The sequence below is a fragment of the Colletotrichum gloeosporioides genome, assembly GCF_011800055.1.
Source record: "Colletotrichum gloeosporioides strain Lc1 chromosome Unknown consensus_49, whole genome shotgun sequence".
Classification (NCBI taxonomy): Eukaryota; Fungi; Ascomycota; class Sordariomycetes; order Glomerellales; family Glomerellaceae; genus Colletotrichum; species Colletotrichum gloeosporioides.
This window is the reverse complement of record NW_025544694.1, coordinates 336,884-363,503: the sequence shown is the minus strand read 5'-3', so window position 1 is coordinate 363,503 and position 26,620 is coordinate 336,884. Positions and strand designations below refer to the sequence as shown.

Genomic DNA, 26,620 nt, shown 5'->3' with positions numbered 1-26,620 from the left:
CACCATTTAAGAGTTCCCTGCCACGCGCTCCGTATCGCGCAACCCCCCTCCGGAAAAGAGCGACCCCAAACGGCTCACATGCGCCTCTACGTCACCAATCCTGCTCATTTCATTCGTCCACAGCTCACGGCCAAGAGTCTAACTCAACGACCACTGATGGATCTGCTCGTCACGCCGCATACAATGACCGGTCGATGCATCGCTAAACATTTCTACGAATGCCAATCTTTCCCCGACAAGTCCGTCTTCCCCATCTCTGCGCCAGCGCCCGTTGAAGTTCCCCGGATAACCCGCAACAGGGAAAAAAAAAAAAAAAGGAAAAAAAAAAAAAAAAAAAAAAAAAAAAAAAAAAAAAAAAAAAAAAAAAAAAAAGGCTCAAGCTGATCACTTGCGCTTCGCACCATTTGCAACCGATCACCTTCCTGTTTGACTGACCGACCATTTGCAGTCACTTCACACTGACAAGAAGCAGCAATCATGCCAGAGGTGTCGACTGACGCAACGCCAGTCGAGGGAGCTGTTGCACAGTCATCGTTTATGCGCGTCTACTGCTAACGAGTTCACCCGTTTGCGCTTTGATTTCGTCCAACTCTTTCAAACGTGGATGTGCTCGGCTGTGTCACCATGCCTAGCACCGCAGACATACGCCAAAGGTCTCGGCACACTACGTCGGTTGGGGGCGCCACTGATCCACGGCCCCGACCAGCTCGCCCACGCCGAGCCGGTCTCGCGGATCACACTTCGGCCATGTTCCGCATCTCGCTGAAAACGGGCTCGTCTAACACTCAGCTTGGATGACACTGCACTCCAGCAGCACCATGAACCCGCAACTTGACATCTTGATAGCCGCAGTCACGCGAGCATTGACGTATCTTCTCGGCTTGTTTTTCTCTTCCTTTTCTATTTCGGCCCGCTGCGGATAGTGGGTCACAGAAACGGTAAGCCGCTGGGCCCGCGGAGATCGTCTAGCCCTCATCCTCCACACCGGCCCACAACCACAAAGCCACACCGATATAATCCCCGTTCCAGCACTCAGCCAGCATCTCGGGTTTTCGAGACAACATCTCATAGAATGCGCCGATGGTTTAGTGGTAAAATTCTCCGTTGCCATCAAGCAGCGTCGGGGAGCCGGGGGTTCGATTCCCCCTCGGCGCATCTTTTTTCTTTTGACATGACTCGATGTTGCGCAGTCTCTTTTGGAGCCTGCCAGAAGAAAAGCTCTTTCCAGCCTGAGATGCAGCAGCAGCAAAACGATGCCTACGTTTTAGGTGGTGAATTAAGGTTGATAGTGATCTTGCAGTCTGCTCTATTCAGAATACGTGATTGTCCTAGTCAACCTGGAGCATATCGCGTGGCATTAGTACTCAGTCACAACTGACTGCGCAATCGCAAAGCTCTGGCTTTGACTCTCCCATAGGAACAACCACGCGCCAACACCATACAACCCACTACTTCCAGAACCATGCCCTCTGCAGACATAAAAGGAGTTGCGGAATCGCGGGCCATATATCTTCCTCCAAATAGCTCCAGACAAAGACGGCTCACCACACTAAAACCATACTTCAACAACTATCCCAACCTAACCAGCAGCCGCCGCCGAAGATGGACTCCCAGAATTCGGCCTACAGGAGCATGTCCCCCGACTCATTCAGCCGCCTTAGTATTGCCGTCCACGCCATAGTCGTCGAGTGCCGCTGGCAGTGCTGCCAGTGCCGCTTCAACAGGAACCCAATGCCGGCTCAGACGTATCTCATCGTGCCGTGTCTGGCGCGCAGTCCACGGTCGTGTCCGCTACGGCTGAGGGACGGGCAGTGGGTGACGCACGAGGGGCCCATGAGGTGTGATAGAATTCTTGTGCCGGCGCACCTGCTAGGTCTAGGAACTGGGCAAGGTGAGGGCGATGATGGTGAGGAGGCGTAGGTGGGTTGATGATTGGTCTTGAGATGTAGAGTGGGAAGTGGGATGTAGATAAACCGAGTAGCTCCTCCCATAGTTTCTTAATAGAGTCTTCAAAGTGAGTAAAGTCTCTTGAATGCGTCGCGCATCTGCGTATAAAAGGTGTGGTGAACTGTGCACTCTTGATTTATTGGTTTGTTGCTTCAATGTAGGGCCAGCAGGATCTTCCTCTGCTTGGGAGAGCCAGTCCTCGGCAACCTTAAAAGCCCCTTTGAAAGAATGGCACATCAAGCGTAACGAATAGTGTTTCTCGTTGATTATAATGCTACTTGAGTGAGGGATGATGGCTTAACTGAAAAGATATCGAAGTAGGCCGATTTTCCAGACGTAGGTTTCTACTCTGCATTTTCGTACTGAAGAGCACTTTGCCTTCCTTGCGGTGTTGTGAATCACTTTCGTCGTATGTTTATTGGCCATCTGATTCGACCTGGTGATGGTCAGAATGGTCAAATGGCACCTGCTATGTGTCTTTATCCTTTGATTTACTACAACCCCATGCGTGAATCTTGATAACTTTTGCCAGAAAACAGTCATAGCAGAAGAAGCTCCCACTTCCTTTGAGCCTATCAAAACTGCCTTGTACCACGCTTTGTTTGTTAACAGTACGTACTATGAGCTGCTTTACAGCACGAAGTCTGCCCGTGGCAAACCCCAAGCTGTCCAGGAGCAGCGAATCACCACATCTCACGTTACACAATGTTCGAATGCCATAATTCACTTAATGGGGTAGCATGAGGCCGAATCGAGGCTCGATAAGGACGATTCAGAGCATGTTGATCGTGGTTTTGCATATATATGCCCTCCTGGTCTGCAGGAATTGCTTCTCTCTTGCTCTGAACCAGCATCAAACAACCTCAGTATTCAAGAGATACAGCCAAGACAAGCTGCAGTAATAGCTACTTACGTTATTGCACTATCAAAAACTTTCAAATCCTATCTACCTTCATACACCTCAACAACATGAACAGAAACACGAGCGGCGGTGTGGAAATGTTCCCCGGCGACCTCAGAGACATGGGACAGCTTCGCAGCAGCCAGAGACGTCATTGCCGTTGGATCTGTTGTCACTGCAGACACTTCAACAGATACGATGAGTCGCTCTGTCGAGGTTCCAACTGCGTAGGGAGAAGACGGGCAGGTGTGGCGCATGAGAAGTGCAGCGACTGCCGCGTTACAATGCCTTGGCACGTTTGGAGGGAGGTGGATGGCCACAGCCAGTAGTCTCGGTCTGCTCGCCTGGTTATCGGAGAGGTTTAAGTCTCAAGTTCAACAATAGTCTAGTTCAGGTAGTCAAATCAAGATTATCCTCATTTCAAGTTGTGTGTGTCCGGTTTTGATCTCAGTGTAAGTCTGAATGATATTGAAATTGAGAGCTCACTTCGCGAACAGCGGTCGTGGGGTAAACATCAAGGGTCTGAGCTGAATAAGTTTGATGTGAGGGCTGTTACCACCCTCGTAAACGACGGATGCAGGAGGATGAAGCCTAGAACCGCTGTGCCAGGCCTTTAGAGCTCAGACCGGATCAGCTGGCAATGGTGGCCTTGCCACTACTTGGGCGCGAAGTATTTCGATCCATCTAAGCAGGATCGCCAAGTTGAGATTCTTGACGTTTTACTATGTTATTTGACGATACATTGCAGTGCCAACCTCATTTTCGCTATAAGTCTTACAAGTTGAAACAACAGAGGCAAAGACGGCCGATCAAGCCCTCTTCTTAGCAGCGGCAAGCACTTCCGGATCGTTCGTTTCCTGTCCCATGTACAGATTCGTCTGACCGACCTTCGTCCATGGTGCGAACGCCTGCCACATTGGTTAGCTATTTTTTCCAAGACATCAAGCAAATCGATGAGCTACTCACATTCTTGACATCATGCAAAGGTGCAGCAAGTTCCGGGAAATGCCTGCACAGCACATCCTTCATCGTGTTGTTCTGAACCCAGTCCATGCCCTCTCGGGTGTATACCTCGGGACACCAGGCATCACCAGCAAGGAATCGATCAGACTTGATGCGGCGGCTAGCCATAAGGATGAAGACACGGAACGCAGTGTCGCTGAAGCCGAAGCCCTTTGGAAGCGGCTCACTCAGCGTTCCGACGAGGAGATCCACGGCCTCGATGTCACCGTTGTAAACCCCCTCAAGCTCGGAAGCCAGCTTGCGATCACCGCCAGTCAGTTCAACGAAGCTCCGCGCCGCTGGCATGTGGAAGAGACGCCGGAAGGCGTTGTAGCGAGGCACGCCGCGCTCGCGGTCGCGCAGGATGTCGACGGTGCCCATGTCTAGGTGTCTGCCTTCGGGGAACTCCTCGTCGGCCGGGATGTGCAGGTCTCTCAGGAAGTTCGGCATGTTGTGGGCGCGGATGGCTCCCGGGTAGTTGACTCCGAACGAGTAGAAGACGTCTGCGAAGTTGAGTCCCAGCCCTGACGCGAAGCCCTTCTCGTTGAGGGGCTTGCGAGCCGATTCGAAAGCGACCTCTTTCATCGGAAGTGTCCCTTCGTGCTGGCCATTCTTCACATTGAAGAACGCGATGTTGTCAGGGATCAGCGGGTGTAGGCGGTATACAGACACGAACTCTTCTGTGAGCGAGTATGGCACGTTGTCGTGGTCCACATCTGAGCCTGGGATGCCAGAGATCGTCTCGAGCTTGTTGTCGAAGATTCGCCCGAACACCTTCCAGAGCTGAAAATTTTGTTAGCACTTTGTGTGGGATCGAGGATTCATTCATCTGAATACATACCTTCTCTCCAGCGAGTCCCCACCAGTTAGCACTCATACCAACCTGCAGAGCCGGATGCTGCAGGATGCCAGGAGTCCACTCTACTGTGTGAATCTTGGCCATGAGAGCGCAGTTGACCAGTCTAGCAGTGTCGAAGATCTGATCACTTGTCCAGGTGGGGTTCGAGAGCTCAAGCTGTTTGGCAATGGCATTGTGCTCCAGAGCAAACAGTGTGTGCAGGAGCTCGAGGCCGATCCACCAGTTCTGGTGGAAACCAGTCTTGGGGATACCGTCTTCGCCACGAGGCAAGAACTGCTCACCCTGCACACCGTCGACCGCGAGCTGACCTCGCGAGCCCTCCCTCTCGCACTGTGCCCTGAGCTCCTGAGTCTCTTTCTCGGTAGACCCGTAGATCTGAGAGCCGTCCCACCAGTGTGTACACTCGTTCTCGTACGCAGGTGGCGCCTCGTCATCTCCCCGAAGGTGTTCGGCCTTCCTCGTGCGGTATATCCTCATCTTTCTCTCGGGCCACGTGTCCCCCTTAGCAAGAGGGACGTCCCACGAATTGGCGGTGTCGTTAAAGTGCTGTGCCCAGTCATGCACCTGGAACTGAATCCATGCAGCGGCAAGCAAGTTGACGATCGTAGCCGGCTTGAAGCCGTTGTCGGGTCTCGCAAGGATCTTCTCAGAGATCAATCTCGGGTTGGGTGTGAGCAGCTCCTTGTGAGAAGGGGCCGTCGTGTGCTTCCTTGGCACGTTGCGCCCAAACCTCATGCCCCTGCAGCCCATTTTGGGGCCGTTGAGATCGTTGAACTTGCCATCTGAGTGTCTGGAGCTGATGTATGTGGTATCCTCAAGCGGGCAGGTTTTTGGGTTTCCTTGGTGATCGCGGCCGTCAGACGGATAAGTGTCGTACAGATTCTGGTCCCTCAGCTCAAATCGCAGGGCGAGTAGGTTGAAGACACTGAGCCATTTTGGGAGCTTATGCCAATGCACAAAAAAGTTGACGATTTTTCAGAAGGCAATATAAAGGCGTTTGAAAAGGGGAACAAGAACATGATCGAGTAAGGCCTTGAACCGCATGCCCAAAATTTGCATGGTTGTGCTGGAGGCCTCGAGGGTCCCCTCAATGATTGCGGACGTCATTTTACTCGACAAGTGAAGAAATGACTTGATTTGAGAACAGGACGCTGTCAATTAAGGGGAGGCTTATGCGTTTTATCTGTCATCCCCATGGGCTGACTTGCAGATAGTAAGATGGTGTCACCAGAACGGCTGTGCTTTCCCTTCAGGCACGTACGCATCCCTCACATGTCTTCATCGACTGATATCTCCCGAAATACGTATGCCACTGCGTCTTTCAAGCGCCACAATCTCAGGTGATGCAGTCGCAAGAATTCGCAAGCCGTAAGCCTGACACGATAGGGGGGCTGCACACGCGAGGCAGCCTGGATGACGGGCTGACAAGAAAAGAAATTGGCGGCAGCATGCATCGAGCTTACAGTCATCAACAGTTGTGAAACCTCCTAGAATTTCTCATCGAGAATCCCGCGTGGATTGGTCCATTTGAGTATTCCTTGCTTCAATCTCACCGAGAATTTATGACTTGCGAGCTTGGTCTGGGACATGTCAGCCCTGAAGCGGGGAGTCTTTGGGGTCCAAGTCCGAAACATACCCAATCCTTAGACATTGAAGCCTGCTTACCTCGCCTCTGCCCCTGTGTGTGGCTGGTTGGGTGTACAGGGCTGGCTGCAAGACGAAGTTCGAGGTTCTAGCTCGGCCCCCAGCCTCAAAACACATTCCAATGGCCCCGGATTTCCAGGACAAACTACGCGTGAGGCTGAGAGCTGACATCACAATTTCACTGCAGCTATAATTGATGACAGGGACGGAATGAATGGCACGTAAAAAGGGTAAATGATTCTGGGAAGACTGATGCACATATCCATCATGTTCTGTCTACGAGCATACACACAAGCACGGCCCTGCTGGTCTCTTATACACCAGGGATATTGTATGTGAATTAAATTCAGTAAGACTTAGGATGTGATTATCACATATGTCATGGGATGTAACCGGTGTTATTTTCAAAATTTCTGCATCGCAAGACCTCGGAGTGTGACCTCGTTGCAAATTACAAAGCATTCTATCAAATGCACAGGAACGTTCTGTTTAGTGCCACATTAAGTCCGAGTATGGGCAAAGACCAGATCCGATGAAGCTTCCGGCACGTGAGGGACATGATGAATTATCATTAGACAGTTAGACTGGAACATAATCCATAAGCTATTTAACGACCTTCTGCCCCGCGTTGGAAGCGGGGGTTTCCAAAGATCCGAGCCGTGCAACCTCTTTAACGCTCATGCACAGCCTTTGCAAGCTGGAAACTCCAGTAGAATACCCCCCTTCAACCCGTTGCCTGCTCCTGAGAGCTCAAGAGCAGCATTACCCGCTATGGAAACTTTTCGCTTAAACGAAGTTGCCGCCGCCCTGGCAGCGAGAAAGCGGGCGGTGGACACCGGGCTTCTCACAAGGGGTAATTGCTCCTCTGATCCACTTGACGCCGCCGTAGCTTCCCTCCTCCTAGTTCTCAAATCAGTTTCTATACGCAAAAGTTGAGAAAACGTGGGTCATACATAAGCATCGGACATAAACGTTCCGATTTGTGTTTGCTTTCCGAGGCAACCTCTCATGACACGGCCATATCTTCTGGTCTTGAAAGGGTTGTTGACCATGACACCGGTGTGGTGAGCGGATACGGTTCCCCTGACCATGATGGCCTGAGCAGTGGCCCAGGATCGGGAGCCAGAAACGCCGAAGTTCGATGTCAAGTAGCCGGTGACAATGGTCGGGCTGAAACCGCCAGTGATGGTGAGAGTATCAGTGACCGTGTAAGTCGATGTGAGACTGATGTCAATAGGGTTGCCACCAGCAATCGACACAGGGCTCATCTGGAGATCCCAGTCGTAGAACCTGTCGGTTCTGGTGATGACGACGGCAGTGGTCATATCGCAGCTTGCTTGACGGGCGTCGAGCTGCTTGAGCTCCTCCTCCGTGGGCTCCTCAAAGTCCAGAAGCGAACGGTCGACGTCAGGGGGCGAGGACAGAATGCCGCTGGTTGACAGCATCGCCGAGTAAGAATCCTTGTCCACGACCTCCACTGCAACGATAAGATTAGCCTGTCGTACTCACGATACGTGGGATGCCTGCTTTCTGCCCAGTGTGGCTCGTTGCAAAGGACCGCCAAGACACAGTTCATGCCAAGGACTCGCTTCTTCTAAGAGCACGGGGAATGGCCGGGGAAATGGTAGGCGATGATGGATTCCTCCACTTACTGTGCTCGTGGCCGACAAGGAGAACTTCGCCGGGGAAGAGACCGCGCTCAGGGTCGAACTTGGTGCCGTTGGTGGTCCGAGGGACAAAAACCGGAGAAGCGGCGGCCACTGCGGCAAGGCAGACGGTGACGAAGCGAGAAGCCATTTTGATGAACCGAAGAAAACAGGAGACTTGGGGAGCAATGAGAGGGGTGGTGAGGGCAAGTGTGTTGCAAAACTATTGGGATATTTAAACGACTTTATACTATCAAATCGTCATCCTTAGTGGTTTCCTCATCTCAGCTGCCGGTCGAAAGTCTCAACTCACGCGCAAGTCGACTTGCCGCATTGGTTCATCCACGCCTTACGCCTTTGGAAGCATGACCACTCACCGCTGCCCTTGACCCGAGCAAATCCGCGCGAATTATTCAGATTATCAGATCAAATGGCTCCCGAGTCATTGCCTTACCCCGTACTTCGTATGGCAGGAGCCGCAGTGGAACTACGCCAAGATGAAGCCATCCAGGTGATGTCTCCACGTCTGACGGTTAGCCAAACTCAATTAAATAGACCAATTTGGTGACGATTGAAGGAGACTAGTTACTAAGACCTTGTCTCCCAGTTAAGCTTAATTCTACACCGTTCCATTCCTGCAGATCTGTCTGTGTTAGATTTGCAAACCTCGCATGTACATCGCGGCCCACGACTTACCCACCAAAGATATATTCTGAGTCAGTGACCTTATTATACCGGGCAGAAAACCACAATACCAAGCCTTTCAGTTATCCATATTACGAGATAAACAGCTCTTCTCGACTCAGTACTGGAGTCCTCAGTTTCCACAGATTTTCGCAGATGCTTCCCAAAGAACAGTGCGTGACCAATTCCCATTGCTCAGTCAGTTCCCGCCAAGTGGATAGATATCGCCGACATTCCGAAGACGCCTGCGCCGAGATGGCCTCTGAAGATTTTGCACGTTTGACAGATAGTAAATTGAGTCATGTTTTCAACCTCTTCATGGGATTTTCTGTGGTGAATCCAGAGTGGGCGCCGGCGCTTGACTGGATTTGAGTAAGACCAACCCCCGAGCAACATGGCTCAAGACTATTGCCCCCGCAGCATGTATCACGCGGAGGAAAGGGATTATCACATCATTCGCTCTGAAAGCAGGGCGAAAGGTCGGAAAGGCCATCTCGGAGATGAAACCCTATCACGGATGGAGGGGTTCCAGACCTCAGCCATCTATGTTCTCACTGCAGTTGAGCACATGAGAGCATATATAGTGTTACCTCGCAGATCTCAAGGCTAGCATGTCCAGTCGCAGATCAACACTGAAAATCAACGAGGCATATTCACGCATCAAAGTTCTTTCCCGTTCAACTTTCAACAAACATGAAGATCAGCACCTCTGCCCTCGTCGTGGCTCTCGCCGTTAGGTAGGTTGAACCATCATCCCACCCATTTCTACATCTCAATCTTCGGGTGAATTGGGAGGGAATATCTCAGATGCTGACCAGAAATCCTTCTGCAGCGTCGAAGCCAAACTTCATAACTTCGGTGCCTGCGTGCGTAACCGTATCGAGCAGCCCATTGGCGGCACTGGTTGGAGTGTCAGCTATAGCTGGTCTAAAAAGTACGAGATCATGCCCGAAGCAACCAAGTGCGCTTGCGACTACTACCGTCGCCGCAACACGGGCAACAAGCAGTGGGATCAGTGTCCCGACTGCCATATGGTAAGCTCGTGACCTCGTTTCCGAGATCCGGCGTACTCGGAACCTGGCTAATTTTGAACCTCAGGACGGAGACGCTTGCAGATCCGATGGCTGGCACATTGGAGGCGATGAGGTAAGCCAAATGCCTGGCTGATTATGCGCATATGTACAAACTAACAAATTCATGATTCCAGCTGAATCACTACTGCACCAAGTACTGCGGCGCTCCCCAGTCTGAGGGAAGCAACAGCTAAAGTCCTAGCGTTTCGAATAGAACGAGAATCCCGTCTAGATACCACATACCATCTAATGAATAACTTAATTTGAGTTGAAAAGGAGATAATGTGCTTGAAGAAGCTTACTGCCAACTCAAAGTGATGCTATTGATACGGCTTGAATTTGGCAGCTTCGCGCATCGATGACATTGAATTGGCATAACATGGACACAGAACCAGCATGGCCTCTTGATACAGTAGAATTGACTGGGCTCTATTGGACGGGAGACATCAAGTCGTTTTTCCTTTGATTCATACAGCCAGTGCACAAATGAGTAACAATGTATGTAAAAGACTGACTAAGTAAAAGTTTCTAAAGTTCTCACCGTGCTGGCCGAGTTCGAGCTAATGTACCTCGACCCTGAAAAGGAAAACAACCAAAATTGACAGAAATTCTAAACATAATGACCTCAAAATACCGCGAGTCACAAATCAGCACAAGGTGCTGCTCGCTTGCTCTGATCTCCAAGAGTCCGAATTCACTCATTGCCCCGCATGCTGCCATCGACAATCGTAGCCCAGCTAAAATCCCATGAGTAGTAAATCGTAATTGTGAGCTTATTTGTACGTCAGATTGGGATCGAGTTTTCTATGTTAATTTTAAGTGGCTCATTTTCTTGAAAGTGATTATTCTCAGGCACTCACATAGGGACCTCGAGGTGCTGGCATCAGGATCAGGCCAAACCCTATATTTCATCGAGCAAGCCGATGAAAACCAGACCACGCTAAACAGAATGACTGAAAGATGTGAAAGTCTTCTGCAAGAGTCCCAAGATCATTCCTTCTTCCCAGGAAAACCCGAAACTTTCGTTGCCACGCGCTAGTGTTGGAGCCTCTATCTTCTATCCGGACAGGGGTCGTTGCCGCCCAACATGGAAGTTGCAACATGAACCAACAGCAAACAGGACACATGTGACCAGGTGAGAAAAGTGGGGGTAGGAGATAACAATTAGCGGTGAAAGAGGGGTGAACCGAAAACATCTTCGTTGCCTACAACAACCTCACTCAGCTCACACGATGGAGGCCTCTCTACGATCGAGCATTCTGGACTATCGTCGCGAGAATGGCCGCACATATCACCGCATGAGCGACGGGAAATATGCTTTTCCAAACGATGACCGAGAGCAAGAGCGGCTGGACATCGTCAATCACGTGTGGATGCTGACCCTCGACGGAAACTTCTGCTTGTGTCCGAAGAACAACGACACTGCTAGGCAGGTCCTCGACCTTGGCACAGGAACTGGTATCTGGTCTATCGACTACGCTGAAGCTCACGAGAAAGCCGAAGTACTCGGCGTCGACCTCAGTCCAATTCAGCCAGAATACGTCCCTCCAAATTGCCGCTTCGAAATCGACGATATAGAAAAAGAATGGGCCTGGAACACACTTTTCGACTTCATCTTCTGCCGCGACATGAACGGAAGTTTTGGTGATTGGGAGGGAGTCATAACTCAAGCATACAATAACTTGGAACCAGGCGGCTACTTCGAAATCCAAGATAGTATCTGGCCTCCCGTCTGTGATGACGGCACCTTCAGCGAGGACTCCGCGTTGTACAAGTGGACCCGTCTCTTGGTAGAAGCTTCGGACAAACTTGGACGCCCAATTGACCAGACTGCCCAAAGACCGATGATGATGCAGGCTATTGGGTTCGAAGATATACGAACCACGCGAGTTGTGTTCCCGGTTTCTCCGTGGCCAAAAGACGACCGACTCAGAGAGTTAGGCAAATGGAACCTGTACCAGCTTCTCCCGGGCTTGGAAGCCCTCACTCTTGGCCTGTTGACGCGTGCACTGGGTTGGTCGAAACCGGAAGTTTTGGTTTTGTGTGCCCATGTTCGAAGGGACCTCCAAGATACGAAGATCCACGCCTACTGGAATGGATATGTCATGTATGGCCGCAAGCCATTGAACGCCCCTAGAACGCGTTACATGGAACTAGAATCTGTACCTTAGCTTAGGTGCTCTCATTCATTCAGTTGGTTGCGACTGCCTCCAGTATGTCTACCTCCTAGTTTTGTTTCAAGCTTTCTTCAAATGCTCGGACTGTACAGCTTGCAACTTTGGTGTCAATATCTTTGAGTTACTCTGAATGTGCAAGAATCAAGGCTTGTCCCATTTAATTACAAAATTTTCAATATTGACAAGAATTTCGTTCTATTTCCAACTCATGCCAGCATCAGAACCTCATGAGTTACCCGGATGTGCTACGGAGAGATTGTTATACAGCGCACCAGTGCGAAATACGCGAACTCCGCTTGTTCCCTTCGTGCTTACTGACACCATGTAAGTGAGTTTCGATATCGACATATCGTCCACAAATACTTTAACCTCCTTGTTAATCGCCGTAACACGCAAGTGATATTTTGTTCCCGCCTTGATGTCCAGATCAGCAGAGGCAAGCTGAAGCCAGTTCTGGTTCATCTGTCCTAGAACAACGGCCCCAGATGCGTCTATAGCTGCATAAAAGCCGGTGACGTTGTCGATACCTGCTGAAGCGCTAGTAACTCCGAAGAGAACGCCCGCGTCACCCGAGTCGCGGGCGGTTGAGTTGACGTCTGGGTCAACGAGGGTGATGTCGATGTCGAAAACGAAATCTTCAAATCCCGTATTCAGAAGAGCCTTGCCGCTCCAGTCCGACGTCTTTTCCGCATTTAACTGATTGTCCTTGACTGAGAACTTTCCCTCAAACGCGGTATTCCATCCAATCAGATTTCCATCACTGAAGTTGTCCTTGACAAGCATGTTGACCTGCTTGATCTTGCCATTCTCGTCGAAGTACATGCGGTCGTAGGCGAGTTGCCGGTGGTTGCCGTCAGTGTCTCCCAGTGGTCGGCGGTGGTAGAAGATGTACCAAATGTCCGTCCCAGGAACATTGATCACAGCATTGTGACCAGATCCAGTGGCTACGGCTGCGTCTTGCTGAAGGATCTTTGCTTCGCGGTTGAACGGCCCGAGAGGAGAGTCTGAAATCGCGTACGACACGGAGTAGTCAGGTCCGGTCCACCCTCCTTCAGACCACATCAAGTAGTACTTGCCATTCCGCTTGAACATCAATGATCCCTCAACGTAGTTTTCGGGGGTAATTTCCTTGAACTGGGTGCCGTCGGAGAAGTTCCCTATGCTGATCATGTCGGCGTTCAGCTTGGCGACGTTGGCGTGTCCGTGACCTCCGTAGTAAATGTAAGCCTGACCGTCGTCATCAATGAAGACATCCTGATCGATCGGTTGTGCACCGTTGTGATATTCGCCGATAAGGGGCTTGCCGATGGCGTCTTTGTACGGGCCCTCAGGTTTGTCCGCCACCGCGACGCCGATGCCACCCACTTTGCTCTCGCCTTCTTGAATGTCGTTGGCACCGAAGTAGATGTAATACTTTCCGTCGCGCTCAATAGTGGCAGGTGCCCACATAGCCTCCTGGGCCCATGTTACGTCGGCCTTTGTCAAGATTTTCGAGTGTTTCGTCCAGTGGACGAGATCTTTGGAGGAGAAGGCATCAAGGTACGTTTGCTCCTCGTATGCGTATGATGATGTTGGGTAAACCCAGTACTCGTTATTGTAGACAGCTGTGTCTGGGTCGGCGTACCATCCGTCCACGAACGGATTGCCAGCCTCTGATGTGGTGTAATCCGGGATCGATCGTCCGATCCGGGCGGCGTACGCGCCGCTTGAGTGTGTCATCGCGGTGAAGAGCGTCGTCAAGTTGGTGAGAATATTCATCTTGAATGTGGTGGGCCCCCCTCCCGTACAATATGTTGCACTCACTCGTCGTCTGATGTTTGCGGGGGTGGCTTGAAAGAGACAAACTCTGTGTTCAACAGATGAATCTTATGTCGCTTTGGCCCGATGCATGCCAATCGCTGACCCCCCGGCTACTGCTGGGAATGTCGCTTCTTAAACATTCTGAGACCAATGCACTAAACGACCGTCATGAATTAGTGCTGCTCTCATCAGCGAACGAAGGACGGCAGAAGGATTTTAGCGTTCGTTTCAATGCTACCGTTTCCTTCTCCTTCATAGGTCATCCTGCTGTCTAGACCCCACGGAAGGGCTTCCTGCTATTGACCACTTCAAGTCATAAAGTCAAGGTCTCAGATCTATTTCGGGCCCATGCGTTTTCCTCACAGCACGACATGACCGAGAGCAATGGAGAAGATGAATTTTATGCATGAATGCGGCGCGATCCTGGCGAGTAAAGAAGCCTGGACATCGAAATTCAGGCTTCAATATTGTGGATTGGACATGATACTTTTTTATCAATAGATGTAAGTTTCCCGCAATTTTATTACCGTTGGTCGTTGTGCCAGAGGGTTGATAGGAAGCCACACTAGATCCATCCCAGAGTTGGTCAGACCTAGAACTTTTTAGTAGACATCGCAGGGGCTGCTGTGACATCATGAAGGGCGATCTTCGAGACACGCGATCAATGACTTGGGTTCAAGTGGACTAAGATCCAAATCCATCCTCCTTGAAGCAGCAGTCCGCTGGATATGAAGGACACGATCAATGCGCTTTGCGAAAGGCAGGCGAATGAAGCAATTTGCGAGTAGAATTGAGGTCACTGGAGAGGAACTAACTTCACTTCCTTCCGGGAGAAGTTCCTCACGTGAGTGCGTTTCGGCTCTTGAACCCCTCTCCCAAATGCATCAAATTGCGACGACAGCGTTGCTCCATTCCCAATCTCCTTCTTGGAGTCGAAGTTTTCGTCCCTCCCTTTCCACGCTTGCAACGCTAGGTCGTTTTTGTCTGCATATCCTCTGGAACCAAGGCTCCTGTCTATCTCGATCAGTTCCATCTCCGATCTCGAGCGCCTTATCCCCGCCGTTTGTGGTCTCGTCATCGTCCGCAGTGATGCCTCACCCAGCCGACGAAGCATCGACTCCTCGTCGCTGATGAAGCGAGCCGGTGGCGGCTTGTAGTCGCGGAACAGTGCTCGAAGGATGGGTATTGACGCGGCGATGATGGTGACAGCACTCTCTGCAGCGCCCCATATTACAAGCTCGACTGTGTCAATGATGTCGAAGGCCCCGATGGCCGTGATCGTCTTGATTTTGATAAATGAAACAATGCCAGCGCTGGAGCACGTAGGTCAGTGGTTGTTGCGTGCGCGGACGCTATGTCTAGAAATGCTAGATGCTCACAAGACACCCATGCTCATCGCGAGCGAAACACCGAACTTCTCCTTCTTCGTCATAGAGAGGCCCCAGATTATCTTCCACGGAAGAATAGCAAGCACAATGTCCATGGCGCCAGAGTAGGATGCCGTGAATGTGTTGTAGTTCATCGGTATGCTCTTGTCCCAACACGTCCCGGGGGTCGAAGCCGTCCGCCATGTCTTTTCGACAGGCGTGCATTGGATCCAGGTGAACAGCACGTTGAGGCCAAGCGCGATGTTGACCGAGATCATGATGAACCAGATCAAATACTTCATCCACCGCGAGTTCGCAATGCGCAGCAGCGTCAGTGCGAAAGACGTCTTGCTCCAGCATGCCGCAATGATGGAAAAGGAGCCAGACAGATTGGCGTGGAGGAGAAGCCAAGACCAGTTGCCTGGCGTGATGTCCCAATTATGCTTGCCAAAGTCGTACGAAACGTCGATCGAGATGAAGACGCCGAACGTTATGTATGCAAGCTTGTAGGTGTCAGTTGCGATGATGCCAAGATTCGGCGCGAAAACAATCTCACCAAAGCTGCTATCATGTAGTAGTCATCATACCATAAACCTCGTTGTCGCGTTAACTTGCAGTAAAGTCGTAATCCCATGAAGCCCCCAGCTATGGCCCCAAGCCCCCAAATAATCGCAAGCATCCACGGACCATAGTCATCGTGAGGAAGTTCGTCAAAAGGAACGTCGTCCATGCGGGCTGAGCACCGTCATCTGGCGGGAGAGAAGAGAGCGAGCTCTGCGGTCGCTGCAGAACTTTTTTTTTTCGTTTTTCGCGGCGCCTGCCAGGGGGACAGGACAAGGTAACAATAAACGGTCGCAGAGACCTAAAGATCTCCGTCGACCCATATCGCTCTTCCCCCAGACGGCAATACCTGGCTATAAAAGAAGCCCGTCATCTTTCATGTCCGATCTGGCCCAGCCCGAGTCCAGGTCCAGGCTTCCATGTCTCCGCACATCACCCGAGAAAGGAGTTCGGATGGTAGCCCAAACACCACCACGACAGAACGTGGTTCGTGAAAATGAGCGTGATCCTCCCCGAAGAGAACATGTCGGGCGGGAGGGACACCCTGTGAGTCGCATCCGCCGCCCTGCGATTGGAAGAAGAAGGGGTTCCCCTGGCTGTCGAAACCAGGAAGCGAGATGAAAATGGCGGTTCAGCGTGTCATCCCCCGCAATCTACCCGGCTCTAGGCGGTCAAAGCACACTTTGACGGCCGGCGTTGGCGGATCGGGGCCTCCCGCAATTGTGTCAACCACGGCAGCGAATCCCATGCGAAGACGATCAGTCAATCGTGGTGTTGCAACGTGAGACCAGGATGCTCACGCGGAGATGAATGACGGTTCGGAAGGGGCATCATCGAAATGAAGCGGCGTTCTCGATAGGCGGTTGGGCGACCGAGCCGTTGCCACGGCCTCTGTGCCGCTCAATAGTCCATGCCGGATCATATCATGGCACCCTGGGCATCGACCTGACTCCAGACCACCAAGCTCGGACATATGAATGCCTTGCAGCATCCAAGGACTTGCTGCATCTGGCGCAAAGGATGCACTCCAGGCGGGGAAATGGCTCTTCTTGGGCTCATCAAAGTTTGGGTCGATTTCATAGTGGTGGAGCCATGCCGGGCTGAGTTCCCAAATGGAGGAGAGTTGGTGTCTGACTTCCCTGGAGACTCAGCGCCGGTTGCTATTCTTGCGCGTGGATAATTTACAGAAGTCCAAGTCTAATGCGGATTGGAGGCGACCGTCGTATTTCCCTTAAAAAGGCTGAGTCAGACGCAATAATTCTTTCCGATGCGTCGGCGACTTCTGGTCCTTGGCCGCATACGGCAATGCACGACGCTCAAGTCAGAATCGCTCCCGTCTCTGCGGGAGGCTGGTGAGAGCTCCAGACGAGACCTTCCGAGGTTTCAATCTGGACTGAAAGCCGTGATGTCTGCGAGCATGTGAGGGAAAACGAAAGCGATATCGGCATTGCACTGTTAGTATTCCTACGTGGAAGTGCCATTGTCTTCGCATTTCTGGAATGTGGATTAAGCTACCGGGACCGGCGAAGATGGGAAGCCCTCGACACAAGAAATGCCGCCCTCACGGGATTGTTCCTTACCTGGATAGCCCTAACACCAATCCATGATATTGGCACAAGCTTCAAGTTACCCACAAGTTGCCTTCGGAATTCGCGATCGAATCCACAACTTCAAACAACGGTAGAGGGTCCGGGATCGTCTTGTATTGGTGGATGCTGCGGGTCCTAGATAAGAGACCCAAGGACGCCCTTGAAAAGGGCGAGGAAAGGGGCTCTTCCGACACGTGCATGGTTCAAGATTCGCGATTGCTCTAGATCTTCAGCTAAAGATATTGGAATCTCATAGAAACTTCAGCAGTTCCGCAGCAGAGCCTTTGCTCAGATTGTCCACAGCTTTAAGTATGTTCTCAGCTCGCTCTTGGTCGTACACCGGCTGGACCAGACCCCGGAACTTGTCCCTGACCTTCTCGCTCGAGAATGGGTGCTCGACCTCGCCCAGCGGGTACACTAGAGCCTCCTCCCTGGCAGCTCCGCCATCGACACCCTGGAACGACATCCTTACCTCGAACTCCTCCTTGAAGCTGTCATCGGTCACAACCTCCACTCGATCGCAAAGCTCCGCCACCTTCTTATCCTTCATCTTCTCGGCATCATAAACGCTCCACCCGGCTTCACTTCCAAACAACCAGGCCACGGCGACTTGATAATACATGCTGAACTGGGCATCAACAATGGTCTCGGGGTGCAGCTTATTCGGACTCGGCCGCCCGATGATATCATAGCCAGAGGGATTCACCCAGACGGTAATCTTCTGCGGAAGCTCTCCAGACTTGGCTTCAGCCGCAACCCTTGCCGTGATCTCGATTGCGGTGTGCGTGAAGCGGCAGGCAGGGAAGGGCTTCATCGCCGTCGCGGCAAACAGCCATTCGGATCCCAGATCCTCCGTCAGACCAGCGGCTTTGCTCTTCGTCGAATACGCCTGCAAGAAGCCCCATTTCCCCTCAATCGCATGCGACGCGCCAGTGACTCCCGCCTCCGCAAGGGCAACACAAAGAAAAGCATCGTGGGCCGCGAATCCGGGATGGAGCCTCTTGTTCCACGACCCGTTGTCAAGGAACTGCATCGAACCCGCGGCCTTGGAACCGGCTAGCCCGAAAGCGTTGTAGACCTGCTCAGCCGCCAGCCCCTTGATCTTGCAGATGGCCGCCACAGCGCCGAAGATGCCCGCCGTGGCGGTGTTGTGGAAGCCCCGGGGATAGCCACCCGAAGATAGGGCGCGGCCGAGACGGCACGCCACCTCGTACCCGACGGAGAGACCCGTCAGAAGCTGGCGCCCGGAGGCGTTGGAGGCTTCAGCTTGCGCCAAGGCGGCCGGGATGACGCTTGCGCCGGGGTGGATGATGCCGATTGCGAGGGTATCGTCAAAGTCAAAGGAGTGTGCGAATGCGCCGTTCAGCAGAGCTGCGATGTGTTTGGGGTATGTTTTTGTTTTGCCGTAGACTGTGCTCTCACCGGCGCAGCCTTCTGAAAAGGCTTCGACGGCTTTGAGGATGTGGCTGCTCGATTCCGACTGGGCTCCGCCGCCGGCTCCGACACCGATGTGATCGATGATCAGATCGAGGAGCTTGGTGATGGCTTGCGGTGGTATGTCTTCGTATTTTGCTTTGGCAATAAAGTCGCTGAAGTTCTGTGTAGCACCCTCTGCGCCAGGGTAGAACTGGTCTGTGGTGGCGTTTCCACCTCCGTTGGCTTGGTTTGCCATCTCCGAGTCTTTCAAGACGTAAGTCTATTTCTCACACGCGTTCAGCTTAGGATGGAATGATACCCATGGGTATTACAAGGTGAAAAACTAGGATGAATGACTTCTAATTAGTTGCTTACTTCTAGTATTAAAGACCACCTGCCGGGTGTCGTCATCCATGAACACCAATATGCAGCCCCGCGGGGTTGACACGGGAATGAGAGTAGTCAATGCGGGGATGTCCAGGCTTACAACTGGCAAACTCTCTTTGTGCCGCAACCTCGGCCACACGGTTTCTACAAGAAAACTCTTGGTGTCGAAGCGGTGCCTGCCCCCTCGGACTCCGGTGAAATGGTGCCGGCGCCGAACATGTGGGGCCGTCTCGGGGAGCCCGGGCGATCGAGTGCCACTTTTCAGACCATCTGCAAGGACATGCGCCGAATGTTGTCATCATAAACAGCTTCCCAAAGCACTCGACGGCGCTTCTCAAGGAGAGTTTCGTTCTCCTTGCTAAATCCCGTGGCAGATTCCTCTGCTTCCACTGACTGCAGAGCTTGTGCGTATCCAGCGCTCCACGTCTTCATCTGATCCAACACCTGCCCGTAGCGATCAGCAGGCGTCGTGTTCGAATCTGGTCGCGCGTTCCTGTAGAGATACAACGGCGAAAAGCACGCACGACAGCGCTGGCCCTTGTATCTCAAGCTGCCACATTCAGAACAAGGTAGCCGCCGTCGCCATTCTTCCAAAGGTCTGACGTCGTCTTTGATATACAGCCGCCGCAGGCAGTGTTTGCACCGTCGTTTCCAGAACTTATGGGGCTTTTTGACGGTGGACAGCTCAAGCTGGGTTGAGTTGAAGGCCTTCAGCTTTTTGACTTGGAAGCACCCGTAGCACGGATAGCTGAGTGGCGTAGCGGTGCCGCCGTGAGGTCGAAGCTGCGAGCTCTCGGCCTGAGAAACGATCGGCTCATACTTTCTCATGACAAGAAACCGTTCGTGCAACGGGACCCAATCGGCAGACACGTTAAGTCTCATTAGGCAACATGAGCTTCGGAGCTTGATGACATCGAGGTAATCCAGCTGCTGAGTAATTCGGCGCAGAATGTTGTCAGTCAAATTCTCTAGAGGAGATCGCTTCCTGTGGCCGACACACGAGATGATAATTTCCTCCCGCGTAAAAGGTAAAGCGGTCGACCAGTCACGCTTCACATGACACCTATTGAACCGAGTACCCAGTTGACTGCAGGTGTGGCATAGGTAATACCACGTCCCATCGTATCTGATCGTGCTCAATCCCACGGAGCTCCGGCGTTGGGAAACGCAGTTGAAGCATAAACGAGACCAAGTCCCTTCGGGCCAGACACTACTTGCGAACGACGAACGAGGCAGCATCCTGAGGCAATCGAAACAAGCCACCATCTGCAGGCGTCGATACTTTGAAAAGGCATCAGCAAGTTGCAAAAATTTTTCTTTCTCGAGCCTGCTTATCAGGAACAGGAATTTGCTGCTTAGGCTGTCGTGCAGGTGTCGATTGGTTGATAGGAGTGACAAGGCGCTTTCGATATCGAGGTGTCGAATGATCTCGCAACAGATGTCGAATGGAAGATCATCAAATTGCGTCCCCGAAGAACTGCAGGGCAAAGTATTGTCAACAGTAGTCTCGTTCCTGCATAATCGTTCAACGACCTCAAACGTGCCGACTGCTTCGACTGCTTCGATCGCCTCAACTGTCCCGACCGCTTCAACTGGTTCCATAGCTTCGACCGCGTTTACTTTATTTTCGGAGAATATATAGTGTGGTCCAGGAAAGATATGGTCTGATCTCGTTGTCGATTGAAAACTTGTCTTGCTGGTAGAGCCTGTGCAAATGACTCACGCCTGTTTGCCAACGTATCGTTGATTACCTTCTTATGTAGTGTTGACCGATATTCTTGCAATGAGGTAATCAAATGGTCAAAGAAGAATATACAATGCCAGTGAGACGGTCCTCGCAGCTTGACTCATATGAGGGTGAGTCACAGACGGATTTCGTCGACATTATGGTATCGCCAAGGGACACAACCGATTCTAGCCACGCTCAAAAAGTACTTTGCATGTCACTGGCTGTACGGTCCAAAGGGTGAAGGCATATGAAAATATGTACCTTTCAGCTGAAAATAAAAGTATATACACGAATTTCTTCACCGTCTCGTCGGAGCCGCTATCCGGAGCGGCTCCTTTGTTCTCTCATTCCTCCTCTACTGGCATTGAGAGTAGTAGTCGTTCTGCTTCTGGCAGGTGTATCCAGTCGCACAAGTGGTGGGGCCGGTGTAGCCGTTGCCGCCGCACTGAGCCCAGCGAGCAGCAGTAGCTTCAACGGCACCAGAAGCAGCAGCGGCGGGGGCGCTGGAGGCAGCCTCGGCGTTGTCGCCGCAGTTCTTGCTTCTCACGCTGGTGACGAGGGTGGTGGCAGGGGCAGGAGTGGCAGCAGGGACACTGGGAGCAGGGGTGACAGCCGGGGCAGAGGCGGCAGGCTCGCTGGCGGCGGGCTCACTGGCAGCAGGGGCAGAGCTGGAGGGCTCGGCAGCGGCAGCCTCGGAGGTCGGGGCAGCGGGGGCGGAAGAGGCAGCGCCGGTGGCGACGGGGGCGGCGGAGGTAGCGGGGGCAGCACCACCGGCAGCGGCGAGAAGGCTGGAGATGGAGGTGTAGGCGGGCTTGGGCTTGAGGTTCTCGTCCCAGGGAAGAGCCTCACCGGTGCCGGGGAAGACAGAGGGAATCCAGGAGTACTTGTCGGTGTAGTCCCAGATGCTGACGCCAACACACTCGGCGACGTCAAGGCAAGCACCGACAACGCTGACATAGTCGGTGGCCTGCTGTTCCTGAGCGGTGGTGTCGGCGGGGATGCTCTTGTGGCGGATGTCGAGCTCGGTGTAGGCGACCTCGGTAACACCGGCGTCGACGTAGGACTTGAGGACGGTGCTCAGGGCGGAGCGGGAGCCAGCGCTGCCGACGATCAGATGGGCCTGGAGACCGACACCATCAATCTTAGCACCGGCGTCCTTGATGCTCTTGATGATGTTGAGAACCTCCTTCTGCTTGTTGCCAGCCAACTCGATGTTGTAGTCGTTGTAGTAAAGCTTGGCATCAGCATCAGCCGCGGCGGCGGCCTTGAAGGAGATAGGGATGAAGTCAGTGCCAAGGACCTTGTAGAAGACACTGTCGCGGTAGGTGCCGTCCTCGTTGAGGGCCTCGTTGACGACGTCCCAGGAGTAACACTGGCCCTTGTAGTGACCGGCGACGTTGGAGATGTGCGTCTCAATGATGGAGGTCAACTGCTCCTTGGTCCAGGTACCAGAGGAAACCCAGGTGGGAAGCTGAGAGTGCCAGACCAGAGTGTGGCAACGCAGAAGCATGCTGTTGTCCTTGGCGAAGGTGGCGATTTCGTCGCCGGAGGTGTAGCTGAAGACGCCCTGGCTCTTCTCGGTGAACTGCCACTTCTGACCGTTACCGGGGGTAATGGCTCCGAACATCTTGTTGTCCTTGAGGATCGCGACGTAGTCGGCGTTGGTCAACTCGGAGTTGTCAGTGGCGGTACCGAAGTACTTCTTGCCGGCGGCCTTGGCCAGTTCGTTGAGGTTGGCGCTGACGCCAGTGGCGAGCAGGCCGGCTGCGGTGAGGGCGGAGAAACGCATCTTGGTGAGAGTTGGAAAAGAGAGACTGAGATAGAGAGAGACTGGTGGAAAAGAACGTGATTGTACCTCGAGGGGACAAGAAAAGAATGGAATTGAATGGCAAAAGACGACAGAAGCAGATTCAAACAGATCGCATCGTGGTGCTTGGCGGGGGGCGGGAGGCGTTTATGAACATCCGCCCCAGTTGACGTTCAATTCTCTTCTTTCTCACTTGGCTAAGTTTGTAAGGCGGAGCAATCCGACGTCAATCTATCCAAGGCTTCTAGCTCATCCCACCGTAGCCGACGATCCGGCACCAACCTGCCCCTGCCTACAACACGCAGACAGATTGGCTGCAAATTCTCGCTTGTTCGTCCAAAGTAATGAAGGGGGTCATTCGCCTGAGGGGATCTCCCGTTCTGTTCTGGGGTTTACACTGAATGACAAGGATACCGCTGGCGCGCGGTTGGACAGGTCTGAGTCGGGGCCTTTGGGCGCCCTTTTCCTCCCATCTCTCCTGAAGACGACAGGCAAGTTCCCATCTTTCTCAAAAGAACGCAGAGCGGCAAGAAACCAAAAACGTGCATGTTCGAATGTGTCATCCGATCGAAAGAGGCCTAACGGTGTCCCCGCTCCGCCCCTGAATTTCCGGGGTGAGGGGGTTCCACACTCACTCTATTCGGGCCTCTGCGCCGTGATCCAATTTGTTTACACAAAACACGCCATTTTTACGCTTCCAAGCATATTACCTTATTCACCACACGACCTGGAAAGGAGAGCCTTAAAGGTGGCGATTAAGCCGACTTATCCACCAATTCATAGACTTTGAAAATGCACGAACGTTGTACGGGCGCGAACGGCTTCGGTAAGAATGGCATACCGCCAAAAGTGAGGATTTGAACATTGACAGTCTGACAGCCATTGGTACAATTGAAACACAGCTCATTTCCATTCAAATGGCTTGCACCGACCGGCTCCGGCTCCCGATTGACACGGCGAATAGTGGATCTCTATATCGGGTCGGGATGTGGGTCATCGCCGAAGTCGCCGATGGAACCAGGCAAGCAGTCTGAGCATCAAATGATAAGGCATGTCGAATGGAGAATTGATAAGTAAACTCATTACATTGAGGATAGTAGTCCTACGGCTAAGTATAGTATTATTCATTATGTTTCACCCTTTCAAGGAGTGTAGTCCGCCCGTATCGTCATTATTATTTCCTCCCATTGTCATTAAAGGTCCAGTATTCCAAATGAATAGTCGTTTTGTCGCTCAAGTCAATCTGATGAATAGTGAATGCCAGCATCGTCTGGGTCTTGCCAGACTCATTTGTGGATAGTTGTAGTTGGTTAAGAAAAGAGGGCGAAGAGTTCGCTTAGACAGAGACGTTGGGGCTGATGCCAGCAACGAGGGTAGGGTTGAGAGAAACGCGAGCGTCGGCAATGCGCTGGAGAAGAGCGGCAGAGGCACCGTTTCCGTTGGCGAGAGCGGTCTGGGCGGCAGCGAGGAAAGCGTCGCTAGCGGTGGCGATCTGCTTGAAAGAGTTGGCGATAGCGGTGGCAGACTCGGTCTTGACCTGGCCGAGGAGAGGGGTGATGAGCTGCTCGAGGTAGCTGCCGATCAGGCTGAGCTGGGTGCGGACCTGGGTGTTCAAAGCGCGGGCCTGGGCAACGACAGCGTCGAGAGCGGCGACGACACCACCAACGGTGCCAATGGCAGTCGAAGTAGCACTGGCAATGGGAACATCGGGAACCGTGACGCTAGGGACAGCGACGCTGGGGACGGCAACGCTGGGAACTCCGGGGACGGCGGGCAGAGAGACGCTGGGGATGGCAACGCTGGGGACAGCGACGCTGGGAACTCCCGGGACGCCGGGGAGAGAGACGCTCGGAACGGCGACGCTGGGAACAGCGACGCTGGGGACTCCAGGAGCTCCGGGCAGGGAGACGCTGGGGACGGCGACGCTGGGAACTCCCGGAACGCCAGGAAGAGAGACGCTCGGAACGGCGACGCTGGGAACGGCGACGCTGGGGACTCCAGGAGCGCCGGGGAGAGAGACGCTCGGGATGGCGACGCTGGGAACTCCCGGGATAGAGACGCTGGGAATAGCGACGCTGGGAACTCCAGGGAGAGCGACACTGGGGATGCCGACGCTGGGGACGGCAACGCTGGGAACGCCAGGGAGAGCGACGCTCGGGACGGCGACGCTGGGGATCGCGGGAACTCCAGGAGCACCGCCGCCGCTGCCGCCACCACCTCCTCCTCCGTTACCCCTGGCGATGAGCGCGGCGGTCAGTTCCTCGAGCTTGGCCCTGATAGCATCAGCGTTGGCCTGGACCTGCTTGACAACGGCTTGAGCCTGCGCCTGCTTGTCGGCGGCAACAGTGGTAGCGGCCTTGTTGAGTTCAACAACCAGGGCAGCGGTCCTGGAAAGATCGTCGCGAAGCTGTGCAAGAGTCTGGTAGGCGAGGGCCTCGGCTCCGAGGTTCTGGAAGTTGAAGGAGATCGTCGGGGTAACAATGTAGCCGGGCTGGATGACAAGGGCGTTCTGGCGCGAGATGAGACCGGCGTTGACAGAGGAGACTGCCAGAGCGGCGAGGGCAGCAGAGGCGATCTTGTACTGCATCTTGGCGACTGTGAACGGGCGTATTAAAATATATAGAGAAGCTTGGCGAGAGGGCGAGTAGATGAGATGTGCAGATGGTTAGTTGCCAAGAGGATGTTGCAGTGTAGGGCTGAGGTGGTGATTGTTGATGCGGATGAGGAGGGAAAAAAGATAATTGAGGAGAGAGATGCCGACGCCTCTTATAGGGATTTGGGATGGTATCGAATCTCACGATATCCACTTGTTCTCGGCGACGTTGCGAAGCAGCCTTGCAACATTTCCGCAAACGAGACTTGGCCCCTCGTGGTGGGATGGCGAGAGTACCATGGCTGCTTAGGCGGAGGTGGCTCCGTGGACTACAGACTCCATCCGGAGCCTTGGACTGGCCCACATTGAGAGCTTGCGCATTATTCCGAAGCTTTGTGAGAGCCAACATCCAGTTAACTCGAGGAAATGTTGCTCCAGCTCGTCGAGGGTGTCCGCCTTCAGGCAGATGGCAAGCTAGCCTAGGAATTGCCGTGCCGGTGGATGAGACGGTCGACTTGGTTGAGCCGCGCTAAGGGATCTTCCCGTGACGTCGGAGGCCTGGGCCGATCCAGATGGGCCCGCGTTCCTCGGAAAGTGCCAAAAATTTCACCCGGAAGGCTCAGTCTACCGCTGGTATTGAGTTAAGATGTCTCTGGTTGATGTCAACAGGTTCTGCCAAGCCGCTAAGTACCCTTAGTGACCAAAAACGTCGAGGAAATTTCATCGTGCCGGAGGAAAACCGTCTTTCAACATCACGGTGATGTGATGGAGAGTCTGAGCTTACTCGAACTGACTCTGAATACCCTGAGCCCATTGAAGCCCGGTTCATCGATCTCGATCATCACCCTGGGGTCTCATTGAAGCATGCCGCTCTCGGAGAGGTGAACCATCGTCATGAGTGATATTGCGCAGTCAGGAAAATAACACAGATTGTGGACAGTCCAAGCTATGACGACATTGCAACGCTCTATTCAGCCAGGGTCGAACTTTCACTTCTCTTCAGCAACGCCGCAGGCGCCGAGAGACATCCCGTCCGAATCACGGCTTCCAATGCTCAAAGAAAAGATTCGAATCCGTAAGACATGTTTTGTGCGGCAAAGATTTGACAAGGAATATTGGCGGGTAAGGCGTCTTCACATCTCTCACTCATCGGATCGGGTTTCCTCACCTCCGTCCGGCAGCCCTCATCACCTAGCAAGAATGCTGGGAACGGAAGAGCTGTGCTGTGTTCTTTCTCGTCACGGCCGAATGAGGAAATACCAAAGCACCTTTGACCAATGATGTCTCAGGATCTCGAGGAGCTTCCCGAGGTGATGTCTGTGACTAGCTGCTGTGCTAACGAATGAGCAGGCTACTTGAAGCCACATCCCCACATCCAACGGGAACAACCCTTCTGGCGGCTCGACCCAGGCTGACTCAATCTAGACGTTATTAGAGC

At 52.9% G+C, this 26,620-nt stretch overlaps 9 protein-coding genes across 9 annotated transcripts; 2 read left to right on the top strand and 7 right to left on the bottom strand.

The window, feature by feature from the left end:
• Window positions 1-3,657: 3,657 nt before the first annotated feature.
• Window positions 3,658-5,816, bottom strand: GCG54_00012146 (Alpha-dioxygenase 2; the record flags this gene model as incomplete). The annotated part of the gene is made up of 4 exons (XM_045412033.1): window positions 3,658-3,756; window positions 3,815-4,633; window positions 4,692-5,651; window positions 5,727-5,816. The coding sequence occupies 4 exons, from the start codon at window positions 5,814-5,816 to the stop codon at window positions 3,658-3,660; spliced, it is 1,968 nt and encodes a 655-aa protein (XP_045263817.1).
• Window positions 5,817-7,139: 1,323 nt separating this feature from the next.
• GCG54_00012145 (uncharacterized protein) lies at window positions 7,140-8,150 on the bottom strand (the record flags this gene model as incomplete). The annotated part of the gene is made up of 3 exons (XM_045412032.1): window positions 7,140-7,253; window positions 7,307-7,830; window positions 8,006-8,150. 3 exons carry the CDS (start codon window positions 8,148-8,150, stop codon window positions 7,140-7,142), a joined length of 783 nt encoding a protein of 260 aa, XP_045263816.1.
• Window positions 8,151-9,376: 1,226 nt separating this feature from the next.
• On the top strand, window positions 9,377-9,950 carry GCG54_00012144 (uncharacterized protein; the record flags this gene model as incomplete). Its single annotated transcript, XM_045412031.1, has 4 exons — window positions 9,377-9,420; window positions 9,516-9,717; window positions 9,782-9,829; window positions 9,891-9,950. The coding sequence occupies 4 exons, from the start codon at window positions 9,377-9,379 to the stop codon at window positions 9,948-9,950; spliced, it is 354 nt and encodes a 117-aa protein (XP_045263815.1).
• A 1,038-nt stretch (window positions 9,951-10,988) lies between these two features.
• On the top strand, window positions 10,989-11,927 carry GCG54_00012143 (putative methyltransferase tdiE; the record flags this gene model as incomplete). Its single annotated transcript, XM_045412030.1, has 1 exon — window positions 10,989-11,927. The coding sequence occupies one exon, from the start codon at window positions 10,989-10,991 to the stop codon at window positions 11,925-11,927; it is 939 nt and encodes a 312-aa protein (XP_045263814.1).
• Window positions 11,928-12,158: 231 nt separating this feature from the next.
• On the bottom strand, window positions 12,159-13,691 carry GCG54_00012142 (Beta-xylosidase; the record flags this gene model as incomplete). The annotated part of the gene is made up of 1 exon (XM_045412029.1): window positions 12,159-13,691. One exon carries the CDS (start codon window positions 13,689-13,691, stop codon window positions 12,159-12,161), a length of 1,533 nt encoding a protein of 510 aa, XP_045263813.1.
• Window positions 13,692-14,529: 838 nt separating this feature from the next.
• On the bottom strand, window positions 14,530-15,830 carry GCG54_00012141 (uncharacterized protein; the record flags this gene model as incomplete). The annotated part of the gene is made up of 3 exons (XM_045412028.1): window positions 14,530-15,046; window positions 15,113-15,661; window positions 15,688-15,830. The coding sequence occupies 3 exons, from the start codon at window positions 15,828-15,830 to the stop codon at window positions 14,530-14,532; spliced, it is 1,209 nt and encodes a 402-aa protein (XP_045263812.1).
• A 1,670-nt stretch (window positions 15,831-17,500) lies between these two features.
• On the bottom strand, window positions 17,501-18,922 carry GCG54_00012140 (uncharacterized protein; the record flags this gene model as incomplete). The annotated part of the gene is made up of 1 exon (XM_045412027.1): window positions 17,501-18,922. The coding sequence occupies one exon, from the start codon at window positions 18,920-18,922 to the stop codon at window positions 17,501-17,503; it is 1,422 nt and encodes a 473-aa protein (XP_045263811.1).
• A 2,215-nt stretch (window positions 18,923-21,137) lies between these two features.
• Window positions 21,138-22,571, bottom strand: GCG54_00012139 (Endo-1 4-beta-xylanase 5; the record flags this gene model as incomplete). Its single annotated transcript, XM_045412026.1, has 1 exon — window positions 21,138-22,571. The coding sequence occupies one exon, from the start codon at window positions 22,569-22,571 to the stop codon at window positions 21,138-21,140; it is 1,434 nt and encodes a 477-aa protein (XP_045263810.1).
• A 1,354-nt stretch (window positions 22,572-23,925) lies between these two features.
• On the bottom strand, window positions 23,926-25,176 carry GCG54_00012138 (uncharacterized protein; the record flags this gene model as incomplete). Its single annotated transcript, XM_045412025.1, has 1 exon — window positions 23,926-25,176. The coding sequence occupies one exon, from the start codon at window positions 25,174-25,176 to the stop codon at window positions 23,926-23,928; it is 1,251 nt and encodes a 416-aa protein (XP_045263809.1).
• Window positions 25,177-26,620: the final 1,444 nt, after the last annotated feature.